The sequence below is a fragment of the Nelusetta ayraudi genome, unplaced genomic scaffold (assembly GCF_046127955.1).
Source record: "Nelusetta ayraudi isolate G7.1 ecotype Tasmania unplaced genomic scaffold, CSIRO-AGI_Nayr_v1 ptg000016l, whole genome shotgun sequence".
In the NCBI taxonomy this organism is placed as follows: domain Eukaryota; kingdom Metazoa; phylum Chordata; class Actinopteri; order Tetraodontiformes; family Monacanthidae; genus Nelusetta; species Nelusetta ayraudi.
In genome coordinates, this window is record NW_027466066.1 from 3516488 (window position 1) to 3539237 (window position 22750).

The 22750-nt window shown below is 45.2% G+C and overlaps 1 protein-coding gene across 5 annotated transcripts; it reads left to right on the plus strand.

The window, feature by feature from the left end:
• The first annotated feature begins 1265 nt into the window (after positions 1-1265).
• Positions 1266-22382, plus strand: usp7 (ubiquitin specific peptidase 7 (herpes virus-associated)). Of its 5 annotated transcripts, none has more exons than XM_076023893.1 (31): positions 1266-1655; positions 4708-4812; positions 4899-5097; positions 6742-6880; positions 7120-7208; positions 7320-7428; positions 7886-8016; positions 8721-8775; positions 8872-8952; positions 9642-9732; positions 9868-9950; positions 10554-10663; positions 11786-11963; positions 12748-12892; positions 13450-13580; positions 13885-14019; positions 14161-14262; positions 14841-14946; positions 15536-15628; positions 15758-15825; positions 16043-16143; positions 16334-16487; positions 16668-16735; positions 17589-17697; positions 17799-17876; positions 17964-18064; positions 18406-18505; positions 18852-18971; positions 19077-19148; positions 19309-19399; positions 20141-22382. In XM_076023893.1, the coding sequence occupies exons 1-31, from the start codon at positions 1559-1561 to the stop codon at positions 20245-20247; spliced, it is 3348 nt and encodes a 1115-aa protein (XP_075880008.1). In that variant the 5' UTR covers positions 1266-1558; the 3' UTR covers positions 20248-22382. The 5 variants fall into 5 exon arrangements, with proteins under 5 accessions (XP_075880008.1, XP_075880003.1, XP_075880004.1 ...); XM_076023888.1 differs by having other exon boundaries at positions 1410-1655; positions 17595-17697; XM_076023889.1 differs by having other exon boundaries at positions 1410-1655; positions 11786-11942.
• Positions 22383-22750: the final 368 nt, after the last annotated feature.

Sequence of the window (22750 nt, forward strand, 5' to 3'; positions counted from 1 at the left end):
AATAGGTGTCTTTTCTTGATCAGAACTCGAGTCAAGGACTTTATACAGTAATGGAATGAATGCTTGTCACCATCTACTGGGTGGAAATTTTAACCCTCAAATTGAGAGTAAACGACTTTGGAGAGAAACAACCGCCTAAATTCACAGCCGTCTTCTATTACTGAATGTTAACTAAAGAATACTATACAAATGCTCATCAAACAACTACAGCCAGGATCATTTTAATTTTGATCATCGATGCTCGGCAGACAGTCAAAAATCATAAAAAAAAATCATAAATAAATAATATATGTATATATATATATATATATATATATATATATATATATATATATATATATATATATATATATATATATATATATATATATATATATATTTTTTTTTTTTTTTTTATTTATTTATTTATTTTTTTCAACTGCCACTTACATGTGATCTCTACAAGTTGTCACAAAACGCTCAACTGCAGCTTGCAATCGACTTCTGCAGCATCTCGGGCTCGGGCTCGGGCTTTCTTGTGCGAGCGCGCCGGGGCCGGAGCGGAAGAGGATCTCAATGGGGTGGACGGCGTGCCATACAACACCGGGATGTGCCAGTGTTTGGATCTCCATGCGGATGTGACATTTCAGAGAAGAGCGCGACCGCCATTTTGAGATTTACCTCCGACTCAACACATCACAAGCCAGAGGAGGAGCGGGTTTCAGAACCACAAGGCTCGGGCTCGCGCTTGCATGACCGGGCGGGTTACCTCGTCAGAAACGGGAGATTAGTTTAATAATGCACCGGCGCCCCGCGTTTTGCCGTCTATCCTGCTAGCGCTCGTTTCCGAAAGATTTGCTTTATGTCGTTCCGAGGCGGGTCGTCTGCGTGAAGTTCCAAAAAATTACTGCTATTCCGTGCTGGAAGCCGCTTTGAATGGATAGCTTTTCCCTCCGCTCTCCCCCAGACGAGGGACACTCGGAGGAACTAACGGATTGGGGACATCACAGTCAAAGTTGTTGAACGTGAGATTATATCAAATGAGCCTTTGTTTTCATTGTTGTTGTTCCTTCATTAGCGGTTGGCTGCCTAGTGTCAGGTAGCTCAACGCTAAGTTAGCTGTAAACAGGCTATTTGCTACTCTAGGTGGAAGTCGTGCAGTCCGCCTTCCCGTCACCCCACATTTCCCGGGGTAAAACCGGATTGATTTTGCGAATAACCTGCGGGGGGGCCCCTCTACGGAGACCCGCCAGTTCCATCCCACCCTGCCGTCAGCCAGTGACTCGCGACCACCAAAGGCGTCGAGATTGGGCGAATAGCGAGCAAATACGTCCGCGTTTCTCTACCCGCTCCCCCGCCGACCTCCCCTCCTCAGTCCCCGGCGCTGACAGCGGACAAGGCCGAGGTTGCAGCAGAGCAGGCCCGGCCGCCCAGGCTCGACCTGTCCACCCCGCCTCCGTATCCTACCACACCTCACCAGCAGTCCAGAAGCCGGTTACCCGCCGAAGCGACCGTGGACAAGGTCGAGGGTGATAGAGATAGTCGGGAGCTCCGCATAACAACCACGACAGCTGCCAACATGAACCACCACCATCACCACACGCAGCAGCAGCAACAGCAGCAACAGAAAGCCGGCGAGCAGCAGCTAAGCGAGCCAGAGGACATGGAGATGGAAGGTAAAATGTGGACCCGTTTTTGGGACTAATCTGCGGGGGGGGCAGTTTAATGTGCACCGGCGATGCTTTAGTGTGCAGAACGTGCTCGGCTTCACAGTAAACATTAAGGCCCGGGCTAGCTTGGAAAGCCGGCTAGATTTTTGCTGATTGTGCTGTCCGCTGCAGCATACTTGTGTGGAGCTGACCTCATTTTTTGCGTTATTTGAGAAATGAGTGAGTGCGTTTTCCATGTGACTGCGATATCCCATCAAGTGTTTATTACAAAAGAATATTCACCCCATTCATTATTTATTCAGTTTAGGCTCTACAGCTTTAAAACGAGAGGATTGCTTTCATTCTCCCTTTCTCTTTAGAGGGAATTTTCTTTCCCCATTAACTTCTATAAGGGATTTTGTTTGGTTTTTATTTATTTATTTATTTATTTTTACGCATCCACTGACTTAAAGCAAAGACACATGTGGTCGTTTCACACTTGGAAACAGGCATTAGGTAAACAATTCTTGTTACTTCGACTCGACTGATTTGCATTGGCTTTGACAGTTTCAGGGACCCTTCTGAAAGTTGGCCACTTCCACAAGTTAAGCCACTGAAATATTCCCCTTTTTTGCCATTCTCTTTTAAAACGTCCCCCTCACAAAACGTCCGTTCACAGCTATTTCAAAACGACACGTCGCGTGGATCCCATTTGAAAACAGTATTTTGCGTCGGGTCTGATGGCTTGGACATTAATGTCAAATGTGGGCCTGCAAAAACATTTGAAAGATCTAGCCACTGACGCAACGAACCAAAATACCCGTGTTTTTTTGGAATCGACCAAAGGGTATTCACTAATGTTTTTGCATTTGTTAACATACATCTGGTTACGGATATGTGTGTGCCGTTGAGCTAGCCTGTTATGACCATTGCTAGCGGTACAAATAATTCTGCGCTAGTCAATTAGCGTCGAAGGCCCGTTTCTTTACATTTAATCTTGGGCTAGCATGCTAGTTAGCCGAAAAGCTATTTCTCACGGAGGGGGTGTGTAGCGTTCCAAAATGGTGGCTTGCTAGTTGTATCGCAGCATTTGCCGCTACACGAGCGGTGGGCCTTGTCTACCTACATCTAGAAACACAGTTAACAAGTATGCAATCGCTGTCTGTCAGTACATTTTAACTGGCTCCACCCGACGTTTTTCATTATCGCGAAATCTAACAGGCTTACTGCGGGAGAGCAGCTAAGGCGAGCTAATGAGGGCCTTCATTGGACAAGCACCCAGTGTTTGCTAAACGGCTAGGCGATCCAGCTAACAGATGCGTCAATCCCGATCTGCTAAATTGGCTGGGTGCACGCAAGCATATACGCAGAGCAAAAGACACAGATGGACGCCGACCGTGAAACGCGTTTTTATTTTGTCGTTAGTTCGTTCATAGCTTTTGACATTTTGTCAGGTGTGCGGCGGCATCGCTGGGACGTCATGGTGGTGGCCGCTGCGGTAATGCAGGCCCTCGCTTGGGCAGCGCGGGGATTTGCTGGTTCATTGTATGATGGACCAAACGGCATGGAGCTCGCCATTTTTAATGATCTATGTTTTTGTTCGCTACGTTTCGAGTCTGGGCCCCCCTGTTTATCAAGCGCTCGACACACCGGTCACTCCGCGATGAACAGTCCGTGTCAGATGTCAGCTTATTTTTGAAGCGGGTGCATTTTGGAGCCCTTATCATTACTGCGTCATTCACTCGCGCTGTTTTATGATTTGACGACACACATCGTTGGATGTTTGTCACAAGCGCCCCCCTTTATTGCTCCAGCTGTAATGACTGGTACACGCAATTAGGAAATTGACCAGTTAGGCCGCATTTACAAGTTTGAATTATTAATTTTATGGTTGTTTAGAGATGCAATCTACAGAGAATTGCCCCCCCCCCCCCCACCCCCACAGACGGCCCATCAGCCCAGGTTGTCCCCTCGTGTCCACCACAGCCTCACAAGAGAAATGAATGACTAGTTTGGATTTAAAAAGTGTTGGTGATGTCAGTTGTCTGCTATTACATCCTTTATGTATGGAGAATGGTGATACTGGTCTGATGGCTAAATACATTTTTTCTTCCTTGATAAATGTCAAATAGATTCAGTAAATTCAGCAACAGTTTGAGCTTAAAATATAATGTCTCTTGTTTTACACGCAGTCAGTTAAAGTACCACATAAACTTGGATTATTTCACAATCAATGATCAGACAAATCAAAAATGCCAGGACCAGTAAAATTAATAGAACATTAAGCATCATACTATAGTATTGACGCTAGATTGATTGATTTACTTGTGATTTTTTTTTTTTTCATAGACTTGCAGATGATTCCCCTTTGTTTTCTAAAAAGGCTTCATTCTGAGAGCCAACCCATTAGCATGCGCATCTCCAGAGGTTTCAGAATAGCTCCAGATAGTGGGTGGGACAGGAAGTCAAGACAAAAGTTGACTGACAGACCTCATTAGCAAGGTGTAATCCACTTGAGGAAAACAAGGTCAGTCTTTTGGACCTGGCTCGCAACGTCACCTGCAGGCGGCAGTGGGCGCGCGCACGCAAGCAAGCAAACAAACTGCATATCTTGACACGTAGGATGACGCGAAGGACGCTTTTGTTTTTCAGAACCACTCTGCTCGCATTAGCGCTGTTGCTGTACGCCACCGCAGGATCTCTGGATCCAGGCAGATTTCACTTTGCTCCCCCAAAGCACTCTCAAAGCTCTTCCCCGCGCACAGCTGTGCATCATACATAGATGAGGCCGTGCGCGGAGCCGTCTCATTACTCGCCCGGGATAACGCTCGTCCTCTGCGCGCGTGTTTTTCTTAGACTTGTAGCCTAATCCTGCGTTGTGGCCATAATTACACACCCGACTGCGATGCCGCATCGTCTTTGATGTACACACAACTCACCGTCCCTGTTGCTTTGCCTGCGCCGGGAGAGTCGATTCTGCCGTGATGTCGCCGCAGCGTTGGATATTGTTCCTCTTCATTTCTGACCACTTTTCAATAATACCTCCAAACTGATTTGATTATGTTTTCTCCTCTCGCAGCTGGGGACACAGACGACCCTCCAAGAATCCCTGCTAATCCAGTGATCAACGGCAACGTTGCCATGGCAGACGGACACAACAACACAGAAGAGGACATGGAGGACGGTGAGGGCGACCGAACGTTCGAAGTCGTCTCAAGAGGGGCGGCGAGAACCCATTTTTTTTTTAACCCCCACGTTCTCCTCCCCCAGACACCAGCTGGCGATCGGAGGCGACGTTCCGCTTTGTGGTGGAGCGCTTCAGCCGCCTCAGCGAGTCGGTGCTCAGCCCGTCCTGCTTCGTCCGGAACCTGCCGTGGAAGATCATGGTGATGCCACGCTTCTACCCCGACCGGCCGCATCAGAAGAGCGTGGGCTTCTTCCTGCAGTGCAACGCCGAGTCCGACTCCACGTACGATTATGGGGGAAGATTGTGGACACACACACACACACACACACACACACACACACAAAAGTAATCTGAAATGGTTCCTGGTGAACACAGTGCAACACAAAGACCCACATCTGGCCAACCATCAATATGCAAGTTCATATTTTGCAGGGGTGCACTGTTGCAGGTGCTTGACGTGCCAGTCATTTTACTAAGTTCATCCCTTTCCTTGGCAGCGCTAACATCACTGTGTCACATGTGCATCGAGCGTGAAAATTAACACTTCAATCCATTGTGTCAGCCACATTAAAGTTCTCCACTGCCTGTTATTTCTAAAATATCAGGAGAGTTGACAAGTCAGACTCAGCCTTTAGCTTCTTCAGTCCATGTAAAACGGACTCTCTCTCTCTCTGTCTGTGATCTTAAACCAGTTCAGACTTTGCCAGCCACATGACTCGGCTCCTGTTACCTTAATCACGTTGGACTCACTTAACCGCCAGGTCGTGCTGTCAGCTTTTGACACCATGCCAGAAAGGCTGCCGTCGGTGTCGCCCGTCCTCAGCGTTGTCACTTGGCCGACACCGTTTTAAGTTGAAGAACACAAAACCTCTCAGATTTTGGTCTTTCTTTTGTTCGGGCGAGGCTCCTGATTGTCCTACCTTGACACGTTTCGGCGGAGCTTCCGCCTTCCTCAGAAGTGTCCTCCTGAGGACTTCTGAGGAAGGCGGAAGCTCCACCGAAACGTGTCAAGGTAGGACAAACGGAACCCTGTCTGAACAAAAGAGAGACACAAGCCTATGAAAACTGAAGACATAATGAACACAATTGACAAACAATCAACAAAAGTCATGAGGTCATTCTTCATGTCATCAAGTACTCTTTGGTTGATCTCTCACTCCACCATATATATATATATATATATATATATATATTATATATTGGATATATTATATATTGGATATATTGGATTCAGACGCTGGAGTCTTTCTCTGGATTCTGGTGCCTAAACTAAACAGGTGTGCTATTAAACCTCATCTTTCTTAATAAAGGGGAATTTATTTATAATTATTATTATTATTTCCACAGTATACAATAAACAACAAGTCTGAAATACATATGACGGCTAAACGGCACTCAGAAAGAAGTGTACAATACAACATTGGTTTAAAAAAAACCCAAAAAACCCAAAGCAATTATGTTGCACCCCTGATTCTCATTTAAACCCAATGACTTTATGGCTATTGCAGAATCCACAAATTTGCTATTATCAGTTATTCTTTCACAGCATTCTTTATTTTCAGTTTTCCCACATGTGTTTGTAAACACTGGCCCACAGTCCTGTGAACATTTGACCCTAGACACACAAGTCCCCTTTTTTAAAAACGGGATCAAGAATTGAAGATGATTATGCGTGCCAAGATAATTCACTCTGCAATCCCTCTCGCTAATCACCCTTAATAGAATCTAAATGAATCTTTCCCGAACAACTCATTAGTTCATTTTGCCCACGTAGCCAAGTCAGGAATCCCGAAAGCACTTCCAGATGTGTCTCGGAAAACAACACGCAACAACCAGACACACACACACACAAAAAAACGTCTGATGTCAAAGGTGTTGTCCATCACTGACCTATGTGACTCAATACACCTGCACGCTGTGTTGCAGGTCGTGGTCATGCCACGCGCAGGCCATGCTGAAGATTATCAACTACAAAGATGACGAGAAGTCCTTCAGCCGCCGCATCAGTCACCTGTTCTTCCACAAGGAGAACGACTGGGGCTTCTCCAACTTCATGTCCTGGAGTGTAAGTAGAGATGCTGGTCTGACCTTCTAATCTTGGACAATTGTTTTTTTTTCCTCCTGTGTCGAGTAGAATAGAGAGCAAGGGGGAGAGGGTCCTTTCAGGGCCTCTGAAACTTTGTACCCATATTATGTGTTTTTGAGTTTTGTGTTGGTTCCTTTAATTAGAGCTAAAAATATGCTCTCTTTTTTTGCTTTGAACCATCAACTGAGTTGAATTGTGCCTCTTGTGCTGCTTCTCAGGACGTAACCGATCCAGAGAGGGGCTTCGTCGACGACGACAAGGTCACTTTCGAGGTCTACGTCCAGGCCGACGCCCCGCACGGCGTGGCGTATGTAGCGCTTCATTTCCTCCTTTTGCTAACAGCTTTTTTTTTTCATAAGTTACCCGGGTGAGTGTTTGTGAGTTCTAAACGTGGTGTGAATTTTCTGCGCGTCGACAGCTGGGACTCAAAGAAACACACGGGCTACGTCGGACTGAAGAACCAGGGAGCCACGTGCTACATGAACAGCCTGCTGCAGACCCTCTTCTTCACCAACCAGCTACGACGGGTACGAGCTAAGCTCACTGTGTTTTTTTTTTGGTTTTTTTTTAAATCGATCTTTGCATTAGCGTATTAAATGCAATGCCTGAATTTCTTTGTGAAAAATGTTGCTCTACTCATCTGACGTTGTGCCTGAAAGATTTGTGGTCTGTTGTGTTTGTCGCTACACTCGGAACGTGTTTTTTTGTTTTTTCTTCACGTATAATAAGATGCATGTCTGGGCGGAAATGGAAAGAGATTACTGCTGATTGCTTCACAGAAATTGTGACTGCTGCCTACGCCTCCTCCTCAGTTTACCATAACGTGGATAGGCGGAGCTTTGTTTCTCACAGAGGGTGTATAATGCAAATGCAATTTTAATGCCTCGCACGGTGTCCCTGCAAAACGCCGGGAAAAACCCCCAGGGCTTCCTGCACCCGGAACACCCAGGGCTGATTGCTGATCGCTGTTTGCTGTCTTCCCAGGCGGTGTACATGATGCCTACAGAGGGAGATGACTCTAGCAAGAGCGTTCCCCTGGCGCTGCAGCGGGTTTTCTACGAACTGCAACACAGCGACAAACCTGTCGGCACCAAGAAACTTACCAAGTCCTTTGGGTAAGGGATCGTGTTGTTTTGTCCAACCCCCAATGACGCACGCGCCAAAGGTGGGAGTAAGTCACACGTGTGCAAGTGTCAAGCAAGTCCCAAGTCACTGTGTTGAGAATGAAGCAAGTCTGGTCAAGTCATACAAAAATCTGATCATCTCCCCCAGTTTCCACATGAAGCGTAGCTTACTTCGTATGACGTTGCGTTGATGTTATGCATATCTTAAACTTAACATGCCTTAATATTAGCATTTATATCGGCAGACGTGTGTCAATTTGGCCAGCCGATAAGTTAGCCTAAGACACTTTTATTGCATTTTATTGGGAAGACATACCTGACCTATAGGTCAAGTCCTTTCAAGCCATCTGTCTCAAGTCATGAAGACCAAGTTAAAGTCAAACGAGTCTTTTATCGGTGTTAGTCAAGCAAGTCTCAAGCCCTCACATTTGCGACTCAAGTCGCGTCATGTGACTCGAGTCTTCCATCTCTGGCATGCGCACACTCCCCCAGCATGCCTGTCCTTTGTCTCTGTTGTCCAGCTGATGGGCAAGGTTGAGAAGTAAAACTTGTATTTTGTTTTTTTGGATTTATTGGTGCACATGTAATAAAAGTCGAGAGGGAAGTCAGCCGCTTGCAGCTTGTTATTCACAAAAGGATCTTTTTGCCCTTTAATTCATGTTTGTTCTGTTTTCTTCCCCCTCTGTTGTGTGAAGTTGGGAGACACTAGACAGCTTCATGCAACACGATGCACAGGAGCTGTGCAGAGTGGTGAGTTCCCTTTACTGATCCGAAGAGGAATTACATTTGCAAATATTACACTGAACAGTCACTGACGGACCTCGTCCCATTGCTCGTTCGTTTCAGCTTCTGGACAACGTGGAAAACAAAATGAAAGGCACTTGTGTTGAGGGAACCATTCCCAAGCTCTTCAGAGGAAAGATGGTGGTAAGGCCAACATCATTTCTTCATTTACTCAATGGTATTGAAAAAATATTGGAACTAGAGATGCAAATTATCGACTAATTAATCGTTAGTCGATTGACCTTATTGATCGATTAATGATTAGTTGACAAGCTGCGATTTTTCCCTGAGAACCTAAATTTCACAATGATAATGTGTAAAGGGAACACATTATTTAACCCATAAATAATGTTGAGGGTCCAATGTGACCCATTTTTACATTAGAGAACAGAAAAGAAAAAAAAACACCCTCAACATTTAACCTCTTACTTTAAGTTGACTTCTAATGGGTCACATTTCAACTTTTATTTATTTATTTTAAGTTGTTTAAAAGTTACTTGTTCTTGGTATATAATGACCATCACAGTATCTGCAGGTGGTCTGCAGTATCATGGTGCAGGTTCTGCCACTACACTGTTATAATGATATTATTGTAAAAACTTTTAGATTAATCGCAACTAATTTAATTTAATTGATTGAATTCTTAATCGACAATTAATCGACGATCGATTCAATGTTAACATCCCTAACTGGAACCTTAAATGTTGCGACAAAAATAACGGGAAAATTAACGTTCCCTTATTTGTCCTTAAAATTTTTATTATCATTATTTTTAACATTGCAGTGCAATTATATTGTTTGACCACTGACTCACCTTCTTTGTTTCTGCCTAGTCATACATCCAGTGCAAGCACGTGGACTACCGGTCAGAGCGGATAGAGGACTACTATGACATCCAGCTTAGCATAAAAGGAAAGAAGAACAGTAAGTGCTGAGCACGACACCACTGAATGCCAGGATGTGTAGGTTTCCTCAGAGAAGCTGGCGCTCCTCTGCCTGTGCAAATCTGTAATCTCTGATATTTCTCAAGCCCCTCATGTTGAAATCTTCTCTTTGCAGTCTTTGAGTCGTTCAAAGATTACGTAGCGACCGAGCAGCTGGACGGCGACAACAAATACGACGCGGGAGAGCACGGCCTACAGGTGAGGATTCAAACTTTCCGCTCTGGCGGTCGTTTTCAAAAACCTTTTTATTTCACTTTTCACGTTAGGTAATCGGTACATGTCTTGACGTAAATGCCGGACCGACTTCAGCGTCTACATCCCCTGAAGTCCGTCACATTGACACGAGAGGAGCCGTGTGATGAGGTCCTCTGAGTTCACCACGTCTGCGTGACGCCAGAGCGCGGCGGGCTGAAAAAGGCCCCGCCGGACTCGAGTCGGCGTCTTTGCACTCGTCATGTTCTCCTCTCAGTAATTGGCGGCGGAAAGCCTCGTCTTTGTTCGAATCTGGAACGCAGCAAATGTGCGCTTTTCATCATTGACATGCGCCGCGCGCGTGGACACGGCTGACGACAGCGCGCCTGTTGAAAGCGCAGGTAGCCGTCTGGCGCGGCCGCGTGAAAGATTTTTATCTTCTGGGACAAAAAAAAAAAGTGGACAGATTGCGATCGAGAGCGGCGCTGTCCATTGTTAGAAGAACAGAAGACCATTTTGATGAAAAGTATCTGACTGGGGTACATTATCATATATAAGATGCTCCAGTAAACGTGGTGGTTCCTTTTTTTTTTTTTTTTTGTTCCGCAGGAAGCAGAAAAAGGAGTCAAGTTCCTCACCTTCCCGCCGATCCTACACCTGCAGCTGATGAGGTTCATGTACGACCCGCAGACTGACCAAAACATCAAAATCAACGACAGGTAGGGCTGGGCCATATTGGACCAAAATAAAATCTATTTAGATTTTTTTGGGTGAAACTACAAAAGACAGTGGAAGAAATTATTTCAAATATTTTATATTTATTTTGAAAGAAAAAAAATGCAAAAAAATGTCCCTACTGGGAATGAAATGCAACTGAAATATACTGTAAATCCTCCTCGGGTCTATTTAAGTGTCAACATTTACAGTCTTCTTGACCAAACAAAGATGAATCCCTTGGGATTAATGAAGAAGAAGAACCTCACTTTCACCAAACGTCACTTGAAAATGAGCAGCTTCTTCATAAACAATGAGGAAGTTCCCTTATTTTGGCATAAAGTGAAGTCTTAAGAACCAAACACAGATGAAATCCCCCTGTGGACAAAGTGACAACCTGAACTGTCTCTCACCAAAAACCAATCACTTTGAAAATAAAAGATTTTTCCATCATTTTGAACAACAATGAATGAATAAAGTGCAAAACTTAACATTTTGTAAAATAACAGGCACACAGGAAAACAGAATTTAACATTTTTACTTTTTTTTAACATCGTCTTGACCAGTAAATCCGATTTCGATTTCTAATCGATTCATCGCGCAGCCCCGCCTCCTCTACCCATGGGGTAGAGGAGGCGCCGCAGACTCCGACCGCATCTTCACGTCTTTCTCTGTCTCTCCCCCCGCCCCCCCCAACCGACTTTGTTGACGCACGCACAGGCATAATTTCCAGCACGCACAGGCATAATTTCCAAGTCCAAAGAGCAGTCTGTCTCTAGAAAAAAAGGCACTTAACCTCCTGCCGTTCATCGTGTCGTTGCCGTCTGCGAGCGGCGTTCTCTCCACGCCGCTCCCCTGAGGCTAATGACGTTCCAACCGCCGTGATGTGGCACTTCAGGAACGCTCTCACAATCGCGGCCTCGCACAACCGTCAATTTTCCTCAAAGGGTTCTGAGTCATCCTTGCGCCGCCACCATCAGCGCGTCGCTCCCTTTGGGGCTTTGATTGCACGTACCGCGAGCGCACAATAAACTTTATTTCTGTTTTCTCCTTTAAACATGTTTTCATAAAATTTTCTGTAATCCCACCCTCTCCGCCCCTCCCTCCGCTCTCCGCCTCCTCGGCAGGTTCGAGTTCCCAGACCAGCTGCCTTTAGACGAGTTCCTCCAGAAGCCCGACTCCAAGGACCCGGCTAACTACATCCTGCACGCCGTGCTGGTGCACAGCGGGGACAACCATGGCGGTCACTACGTCGTCTATCTTAATCCAAAAGGAGACGGCAAAGTGAGTGTCAAGGAACCAATAGTGAGAACTTTTTTTATTTATTTATCTCCTTTCACCCCAGCAAATGAATAAATGAATGTGAGCATAGTCGGAGTTTTGTCGCTGCTAAATATTTGCCGATCTGCTTTCCATTTTGTTAAAGGTCCAGTGTGTAAAATTTGGCTTTATTTATCATTTTTATAATGGTAAAAGCTTAATATACTGCCCATGAATACATCAACAGAAGTGTATACTCGCAGTACAATAAAAGTAATTTGGTTTTCCTTTGAAGACAGACATCATATATATGAGCAAGATATGTGTAATGATGCAGCAAAGAAAAACACGTTCAATAACAATAAATATGCTTTTTATGAAAGGCGGCCACTTTGAAGAACTTGAATATAAAACGTGTTTGAGTTATTTTACACTTTTGTTTCCTGCATAATTCCATGTGTGTTCATAAACAGTTTTGATGCCTTCAGTGAGAAACTGCAGTGTCAATAGTGATGACAATGCAAGTAAAGACATTGTGTCCAAACATTCGACTCCTAGTGTATACAAGAATATTCATAGAGCAATAAGGGTCTTGCCCCTGGCCATATTTAAGGAAGCCTGCCTGGCAGTGCCCTATATATACTACACATGCGCACAGGCAAGCTTGCTCGAAGTTTTTACGCACTGGACCTTTAAAGTAAACATTAAAATGAAGAGGCGCCGTGTGGCCACCTTAAGTTTGTATCTTTCTCTCTCTTTTATTCCTCCTTCCATCTTCCTCACCCACCCTTTCGCTCTTCCCTCTCCGCCTTTCCCCCTCCCTTACCAGTGGTGCAAGTTTGACGACGACGTGGTGTCGCGGTGCACCAAGGAGGAGGCCATCGAGCACAACTACGGCGGGCACGACGACGACCTGTCGGTGCGCCACTGCACCAACGCGTACATGTTGGTCTACATTCGCGAGTCCAAGCTCAGTAAGTGACGGAACGCCTGCTCCTGCCGGCGCTGCTGAAAGCTCTGTGAAAAAAACAAATGCTTAAAAAATGGGGATGTTAACGATTAAGATTAAGAATTTAATAGGTTAAATGAAATTAGTCGCAATTAATTGAACCTTTTTTAGTAGTTAATATCATTATAGCAGTGTAGTGGCAGGAAAGAGCAATTCACCTGTGGATACTGTGATCGTCATAATATACCTAGAACAAGTTACTCCTCAGGAAAAATGGCCGCCAATCAGTTAATCAATCGATAAGCTCAATCAACTAACGATTAATGAATTAATCGATCATTTGCATCTCTATTTCAAAATAAAAGATTTGTTCATTTCTAACATTGACAAGACCTGCTGGTTTGGTATTGGACTGTGTAACTCGTACTTGTCCAGACTGGACAGGCGACACAAACGGATCAAGTCCTCACCGGAACCAGCACGGCGCACTGTGTCAGCAGCAGCGGTGGCTTCTGAATCCACTGTTGGGTTTTTCCGGTCCGCTTTCGCTGATTTCTGCTCATGTCCGTCCTTGAATCCCAGGCGAGGTGCTGCAGCCGATGACCGACGTGGACATCCCCCAGCAGCTGGTGGAGCGCCTGCAGGAGGAGAAAAGGGTGGAGGCGCAGAAGAGGAAGGAGCGCCAAGAGGCTCACCTCTACATGCAGGTCCAGGTAGGAAACCAGGGCCGCCGGCGGAGAACCTCTGTGTTCTTGTGAGGCTTTGGATATTCAACCGAGTCCTTCGATTGGCTGCAAAGGTGCCATTAGTGGTGAATAAATGGTGAATAAATCAAACAAAATGTCTAAAACTTTAAATAAATTATTAAATTAAATTAAATTAAATTAAATACTACAATGTGCTGTGCATAACCACATGAACGCGAGCTTGGCCGAGCAGGTGGAAGCAAACACTCAAAAGGCTGTGGCCGAAAACCCAGTGCAAGTCTGAGCACCGTTTCCTGCTTCCCTCGGCCAGATGGTGACCGAGGACCAGTTCTGTGGTCATCAGGGCAACGACATGTACGACGAGGAGAAGGTCAAGTACACCATCTTCAAGGTCCTGAAGAGCTCCACGCTGCAAGAGTTTGTCCAGAACCTGTCCCAGACCATGGTGAGACTCGTCTTCTACTCGGCCTCCTTTTTTCTCAAACCGACTGCACGTCGCCTTTGAAAATCTTTCCTCCCAAGTGTTTTTTTTTTGGTCATGCCAGTCATGCTCGTTAAATAAAATCCACCCACTGATGCGCTGCAGGGTTTCCCACAGGACCAGATGAGGCTTTGGCCCATGCAGGCCCGGAGCAACGGAACCAAGCGACCGGCCATGCTCGACTACGAGGCCGACTGCAACAAGTCGGTAAGCTGCGTTTTAAAAAAAAAAAAAAAAAAAAAACGAGACGTGTCATCGGTATTTCTGGAACTCGTGGCATTTTAGGACATTATTGGCCGCGTGGGACGACCTCCAGTCCGGTGAACAGCTGCCCACTGTGTCCTTGTGTCTCCACTCTGCTGGCGGGTCAGGGACGTGTTCAGTTTGCTGGAAAGGATGCGTCAGAAAACTGCCACTGCAACATGGAACTAAAGTTCAACTATCTTAACTATCTTTGTTAAAGGCTTAGTCGGCTTCCAGGCCTTCTTAAAATTGGGCGGTGATGCAAAAGGAAGACGGACCTCATGTTAAGGAAATGTCAGGAGTGTTGGGAAGCTAAAAAAAATTAAAACGAGGTGTAATTTTGTCACTGCAACAGAGATTTGATTGTAACTTTTTCCTTGCACGTTTTGGGCTCAAACCAATTTCTGTTCTGACTTAATATAAACAGGTAAAATGAGAAATGTTTTTTTTTGTTTTCTTCTCCCCACACCTGACGTGTTTGTGTGCATTCAAACATGAGCTTATTGTCAATGTTGATGATGATGTGATTTTCCCGTTTCCAGATGATTGACTTGAGCGATAACGAGAACCCCTGGACAATATTCCTGGAGACTGTGGACCCCGAGATGGCAGCCAGCGGGGCCACATTACCCAAGTTCGATAAAGACCGTAAGTTCAAAGCGGCAGCAGCAACACCAGCAGCCTCAAGCCGTGTCAGTTATTTCAGCAATGTTGACCCTCTGAATTTAATGTCTACTATTGACGCTGCAGTTTCTCACTGAAGGCATCAAAACTACATCTGAACACACACAACATTTTGTAGGAGAAACAATAAAAGTGTGAAATAACTCTTAACATGTTTTATATTTAAATTCTTCAGAATAGCCACCTTTCAGAAAAGCATATTTAGAGTTATTTAACATGTTTTTCTCTGCTGCATCATTTTATGTCTCGCTCATACATTTGATGTCTTCAGTATCTATCTGCAGAGTCACTTTGGTTGATTTTCTATCTGCAAAGTTGTAAGGATAAAAAAGAAATTGCACGAGAAGGTGTGTCCAAACTTTTGACTGGCAGTGTGTAATAACATGTTAGTGACATGTTATTACACAAGAAGTTGTTTTTAACGCATTGAAACACTCACACTGGTATCAATGGTGCGAGAGAGGCTGCTCTCGTTACTATCAACGTTTTGCCTTAACAGCTAAATTGTTGACATTCTCTCCCTCACTCACATATCCTCTCCTGTACGTTCCAGATGATGTCATGTTGTTCCTGAAGATGTACGACCCCAAAACCAGAAGCTTAAATTATTGTGGACATATCTACACGCCTATATCCTGCAAAATAAGTGAGTGTGTCGGGGGGGAAAAGAGAGAACCTGTTTTGTTTTTTTTCCAAGCGTGTGGGGTCAAGTCATGAACTAACCTGCTGTGTATCTGTTGCTCCTCTCTCTCCCTCTCTCTCTCTCTGTAACCAGGAGACCTGCTGCCAGTCATGTGTGAGCGAGCAGGGTTTCAGCAGGAAACTAGCCTTATCCTCTATGAGGTGATCTATTTATAGAACACTCACTTTCTACCACCACCACCACAACCATCTTGGTTGTTGTGGTTCTCACTCTGCTCTCGATCCTCTTTTGCATTCCTGTTCTTATGCTCTTACACCGTTCTTAAGTCTTACACACGAAGCCTTTGCCCAAAAAAGAAATGCATACTTGTGTGTGTGAATCCTTCTCATGTTTGCCCCGGTGCCTTGTTTGTTCCAGGAAGTAAAGCCCAATTTAACAGAGCGGATACAGGACTACGATGTCTCTCTGGACAAGGCCCTGGATGAGCTCATGGACGGGGACATCATCGTCTTCCAGAAGTAAGACTTCATTTCAGATGTGCCCCATCATGTTTGAATGCTTCCTTTATTATGGCTTGGTGCCCCCCTCCACCGTCCCCTCTTTCTTTCTATCCGACGCACTCGCAGCTGCATCCACTTTCCTCTCTTGCGCGCACTTTCCACACCCCCCGACTGATCTCCGCCGTCCTACTTTCTCTCCCCGGCGCAGGGACGACCCAGAGAACGACAGCAGCGAGCTGCCCACGGCCAAGGACTATTTCCGGGATCTCTACCACCGCGTGGACGTCATCTTCTGTGACAAGACCATCCACAACGACCCCGGCTTTGTGGTCACCCTTTCCAACCGCATGAACTATTTTCAGGTGGGCGCCGCTGGTGCGGAGTAGCCGAGAGGTGAAAGGGTCACCGCAGCCGAGGGCAAAATTAACTTGTTGCAAATTTGGCACGGAAGGATTAAAAAAAAAAAAATATATATATATATATATATCATTTTAATGTTTAATTATTCAAATTTTTCTTATTATTTTCTGTTTGTTTTCCAGGTGGCCAAGACAGTAGCGCAGCGGTTGAACACGGATCCCATGTTACTGCAGTTCTTCAAGTCGCAGGGGTAGGAGGCTTGTTTCATATACTAACAGGCACCCGTGTTGTCGGTACAGGATCACAGTGATCCCTCCCTCATCAGCCAGCTGTTATTTTGCCACCACGAGTCCGCGGGGCTCGCCAGAGAGTGCTCTCCCACCACACACCAGTTTATCGTAAACAACAGATAATTGCAGGTGGCAGAAATCACTCAAGAGTGGCTGCGTTTCCGTCACAGTTTTTCGTAAAAATAAAAGTGATATCTCTAAAGTTTCGACAAAGTTCAGTTGCGATTTGCAGTCATTTCCATTGGAAGGTAATTCTCTGTTTACGTTTGTTTGCTGTCAAGAATGGTTGTTATATGTTTCTCTTTGATTACTTGTAAGAAATATTCCATCCCCTCCTTCGTCCAAACATTATGCTCCATTTTCACTTGATGTGAACTGGTCACGTGACATCGTACGTCACATCCACACCAGTTTTTTTTTTAATTGCAATATTTAGGTTTTGCGCAATTCTATGGGTGATACAAACGCGGCTATTCTGAAGCAAAGGAGTCACACGGCAGAAGTTCCGTCTGATTTTGAATCATCTGCGTGTCCCGAGCGTCTTAAACCGCCCGTGATTGTGCTCAGTTGTCGACGTTAAAGTGAAACGTTGCATAACCTGTCCCCCCCCCACCTTTCTTGTTGTCTTCCTTCAACTCCTACCACTCTGCCTCCCTTCCTTCATCTCTTCTTCTCCTCCTCCTCCTCCACTCTGACTCGTCTCGACTCCTCCCACGTTCACTCGCTCCTTTTCTTTGGTCTCCTCCTCCACTCCCCATCGTCACACCCACCCCTTCGTTGTCCTCCCCCCCTGCCTGGTGGTGTGGTGGCCAGGTACAGGGACGGTCCAGGGAATCCTCTCAGACACAACTATGAGGGAACGCTTCGGGACCTGCTGCAGTTCTTCAAACCTCGGCAGCCCAAGAAACTCTACTACCAGCAGGTGCGTCCCAGTCCCGGTCCAGGTTGATCCGGTGCGCGGCGGGTTACCGGGGGAAACTCTGCGTCTGCGTTGAACTCACCGTGTCTTTCTCTCGTCAACAGTTGAAGATGAAGATAACAGACTTTGAGAACAGAAGGAGTTTTAAATCCATATGGCTCAACAGCCAGTTCAGAGAGGAGGTAAGACGCAGGCAACACGCTCTCACTCTGACGCTCAACAGTTCCTGGTTGCGATATTAAATGGGCCGCCGTGTGCGCCCCTTGCAGGAGATCACCCTCTACCCTGACAAGCACGGCTGTGTACGGGACCTTTTGGAGGAATGTAAAAAGGCAGTGGAACTGTCTGAAAAAGGCTCTGAGAAGCTCAGGTGTGCATCCTTCACCTTCTCAAAACCATTGAACAAAATAGTAATGAGGCAAAAACAATTGCACTCAGTCACACTGCTTGTTTTTCTATGTTTCTGACCTTTTATTCTAATTTAATGTACCGTTGCTATTGTTACTTTTTTTTTTGTTTGTTTTGTTTTTTACCTTCAATAGTGTTAAAAAAAACTGAGACTTGGCAACTTAGCAAGAGCTCTCCGATGCACCCGCATCTGAGTTTGTTGGAATATCGTGCTTGTTCTTTTATATCTAGAATACATCTCCTGAAATGAGCCGCCACACTCCATTAATTCTCCCGTTTGTGCCTCTCTGTCTCCCCCTGCAGGCTGTTAGAGATAGTAAGCTATAAAATCATCGGCGTTCACCAGGAGGACGAGCTGCTAGAATGTTTATCTCCGGCTGCCAGTCGCACCTTCAGAATAGAGGCAAGTGTGTTTGAGGGAATTTAAATTCTTTTTATTTTCTGCATAAATCCATTTTTCACCGGTATGTCTCTAAATTATGGAAATTTGGTTGTTGAGGAGAAACTTGAGGCTGAAATACTTTTGATCAAACTGTGCTGATATCACCTTGGCACAGTTATTAACCTGTAAGCACCTTGTTAAATAGCCTGTGTCTGTTACAGTTTAGATTTTACATTTTAAATATCTACCGCAAACATATTCAAACCTTTGTTTGGCCTTCACTTGACGTTCACTGCTTTGTAATGTGATTTTCTTTGAAAAGTCTTTATTTTTTAACCCTTTTATTTATATTTCTGCTCTGACACAGGAGATTCCTCTGGACCAGGTGGACTTGGACAAGGACAGCGAAATGCTAATTCCTGTCGCTCACTTCCACAAGGAAGTTTTTGGCACCTTTGGGACCCCGTTCTTGCTCAAGATCAGACAGGTGTGTGGGGGCTTTTGTGGTCCTGACTGTTCTATGCCTGTAACCCCAAACGTCCTATCTGACTATCTGACACACGTCTCCATGCCCTGCCCCCCCCTCCCGCAGGGCGAATCATTTCGGGAGGTGATGAGGAGGATCCAGACCATGCTGGAAATTCAGGAGAAAGAATTTGAAAAGGTACGTCGGCGCACCGCAGCCAGGCAGTGGTTTCCTTTGAACGTCGTTTCCTGGAACACATTTTTCCATCGTCTTTCCGCGTAAAGCCACAGCGACACTTCCATTAGCGCGGTCATGTTTGTGTAACTTATCTGTCTGTTCTATTTCTGTGTGTCCCAAGTTTAAGTTTGCGATCGTGATGATGGGCCGGCATCAGTACATCACTGAAGACGAGTATGAGGTCAACCTGAAGGACTTTGAACCACAGCCAGGTACTGACCGCTGTTTCCGCTGCGCAGATGGTTACTCGGTCAGTGATGAGCTCTCGCCACGCTCCCGATTAAAAGGGAAACAAACAAAAACCAAAAACAATTCAGGAAAGATGGGCAATTTCACCGCAGTGGTGTTATTTAATGTAGTAACCTTGCACAGCAGCCAGATCACTGGCATTTCAAGTGCGAAGTCTCGCACATCAGCGTTGTCCAGCGCCAATATTCTGCAATCAGTCGTCATCCTTTTCTAGTTGCTTCAAAACGCTTAAGAACTACCGCGAGCGTCAAGTCTTTTCAATAGCTGCGTTTCCATGACCCCCTAGAATTGTGCGAAACTTAAATATCGCCGTAAACAACTGGTGAAGGAAAAACACCCACACTTGGAAAAACCTCTCAAACAGTCGCTAAAAGGTTTTGACGCTCTCATGAGGTGGATTTTCCGACGTATTGATGCAGAGGTACATCGCAGAAGTGTCGTGGAAACACTTCATCGCATTTACACGTCGCCAGACGTGACGTACGGAGTCATGTGGCCAGTTCACCTCAAGTGAAAAATGCCGCGTTATGTTTGGACGGCGGAGGAGACGTAATATTTTTTTTTTTTTTACACGTAATCGAAGAGAAAAATGCAACAAGCATTCGACAATGGTCAACAAACAAAAACGACTGCCGTCTTCTTCACTCCTACGAAAGTTCTTCCCTAACGATCGCCTTTTTTTGCGCTTGCGTCTCCCCCTGCAGGTAACATGTCTCACCCGCGGCCCTGGTTAGGCTTGGACCATTTCAACAAAGCTCCAAAGAGAGGTCGCTACACCTACCTGGAGAAAGCAATCAAGATCCACAACTGAAGCAGTCCCCGCCCTGCCGTGCTCCTCCTCCTCCTCCTCCTCCTGCTCCTCCTTCTCCTGCTCCTCCACCTCCCTCCTCCCTCTCTCCCCTCCCTCCCACCTACGTTTAACACGCATAACTTAGACTGTAACCAACCATGTATGTGAAAAAGAAGACTGTCTGGGCGTGCGTGCCTGCTTATGGGAGTGCGTGAGTGTATGCGTGTGTGTGTGTGTGTGTGTGTGCGTGCGCGCGCGCTCATCACTTTTAACACCATGCCTGGACACGTCTACAGCTCAACACCGGCACTATGTCTGCAGCAACTACGGATTTTTTTTTTTTTTTTTTTTGTTCCCTGCAGCCGACGGATTTCTCCTCCAACCACGAAATAAACTGCACCGACCACCTTCTGACTGTTTTGTTTTTTTTCCCCTCTCACTTTTTTTTATATATATATAAAAATTGTCTCGGTCTTCCCTCGAGACGACTTACTTTCCCGCCGCTTCTCTACCTGCCTGTTTTTGTTGCCTGCCTGGGAAGTGGGGCGGAGCGGGGGGAAAATTTGGATTTTAAAGTTGCGTAGGCAGAGAAGGGAGAGGACGTTGGACACATTATAAATAAAAGTATATATATATATATACATAAATATATATATATATGTATGAACTTCTAGACCTAGTTTTTTTTTTGTTTTTTGTTTTTTTTGTTTCCCACCCCACACCAGCTTTTTTCCCCGCTTTCCAAACTCTCTTTTTTTTTTTTTTTTCGGTTTTTAAATCTAGTTGTTTGAAGAGTCACTGTGCTGCTGTGTGGAGATTTTGATGGATGGATGTTTGCGACGACTGGTTGAAGAGTAACAGTAGGGACTATGTTCTTCTTTTTTTTTTTTCTCCGCAAAAAAAAAAAAAAAAAAAAACAGCTCGGAACTGGCATCCATCCCGAGGTTCACTAGTTGCCCTGACGTGGTTCCGCATACTTTCTGCTCCCATCCCTTCTTCTTTTTTAGTGCAACAGAAGTATTTCCAAGTTTACACAGAGGTTTTTTTTTTTTGTTGTTTCTGTTTTTTTTCCGGAACTTTGTTCGGTTGGAGGAAAGGTGATTGGAATTTGAGGAATTATTTTTTTTTTGGTCTCTTTCTGCAGTTCTTGTATAATAAAATAAAAATCCACAGCATCTGTTTAAATAAATGGGGGAAAAAAAACTGAGGAGGAAATTTGTCTGTATTTCATCTTGCACGTTGGCACTTAGCGTCGGAGGCTTCTCAGGACTGGCAGATGTACATTTTGGTTGTGGTTTTGATTTGCTCAGTGACTTGAAAAACACACGCACAGACATACTGACCCCTCCCCCGCCCCCACCTCTGCTTCTGCCCCTCCATCCTTCAACTTGATTCCTGGGTTTTTTGTTTGGTTTTTTTTGCCCTAGATGTTTTTAAATATGAACTCAAGTCATTCCTCCGCAGATACCCCCCCCCCCCCCACACACACACACACACACACACACTCCCACACCTGCTGTTCGAAGTTGGAGCAGTAGGTCGGCGTTGCTCCGCCTGGTGGCGTCTCTGATCTGAGGCTCGTGTAAAGAAGAAACCAGCATTGTACGAAACACTTAAAAAGCCCGAAGAATTTCTTCTTTTGGTTTTTTTTTCGTTTTGGTTTCTTTTTGGCTTTGTTTTGTCTCCCCTACCCTCACAACACCCCCCCGCACCCCTTTCAAGCACAGATGGAATGCTCCCCTAGTAAGTGCATAGCTGGCTCTGTAAAGACATTTAAGAATTGTATATTTAAAAATATGAACATGTAAAAAAATTAAGAGAAGCGCGCCTTTGTTGGTACCGAAGGAGCCAGGTGTCCATATTTCTTGTGTGTAGGGTTTTCTCTTTGCGTTCCTGATGCACCATTGACGATTTCCTTCTGTTACATTTGGATATTTTTTTTTTCCTTTTCAGAACTAACTGCATTGGTTTCTGTCTTGTTAAGAAGTGCAGTACAAAAAAAAAAAGATGACCTGCAAAATCACACCTTAATTTGATCTTTTCCACTTTAAAAATCCTCAGTGTAGCAGCAGTGTACGACAACTATTCCTGTATATTGCCTTTTTGCTGGAAAATGTATGTTGAATAAAATTTTCTATAAAAACAATAAAAAAAAAAACCCCACTGCTGCTTGTCCATACCGTAAACATAATATGAGAGATGGAGAGCCTCGTTCATCCTGAGTAATGGTCTGCCAAGCAGAAAGTAGCACATGTTTATAGTCTTCATGATCACACGGTGACTCATGGTTCTCCATCAGTTGACAGGGACAGCGACAGATAAGAAAAAAGGTGCGTCGGAGAAACAGGAAGTGCCATAGGAAAACTTCCTCATGGGGAGACGACAAGAATGGTATGTGTAGTAATAAAAAATGGAACGGTAACATGAGGAATACTGTAAAGTGAATGATCTCACCTCATCTGCAGCTGCCTCACAGACCACGCCCTGAATCGAACCGTCCAATCGGAGAAATGCACTTGCACTG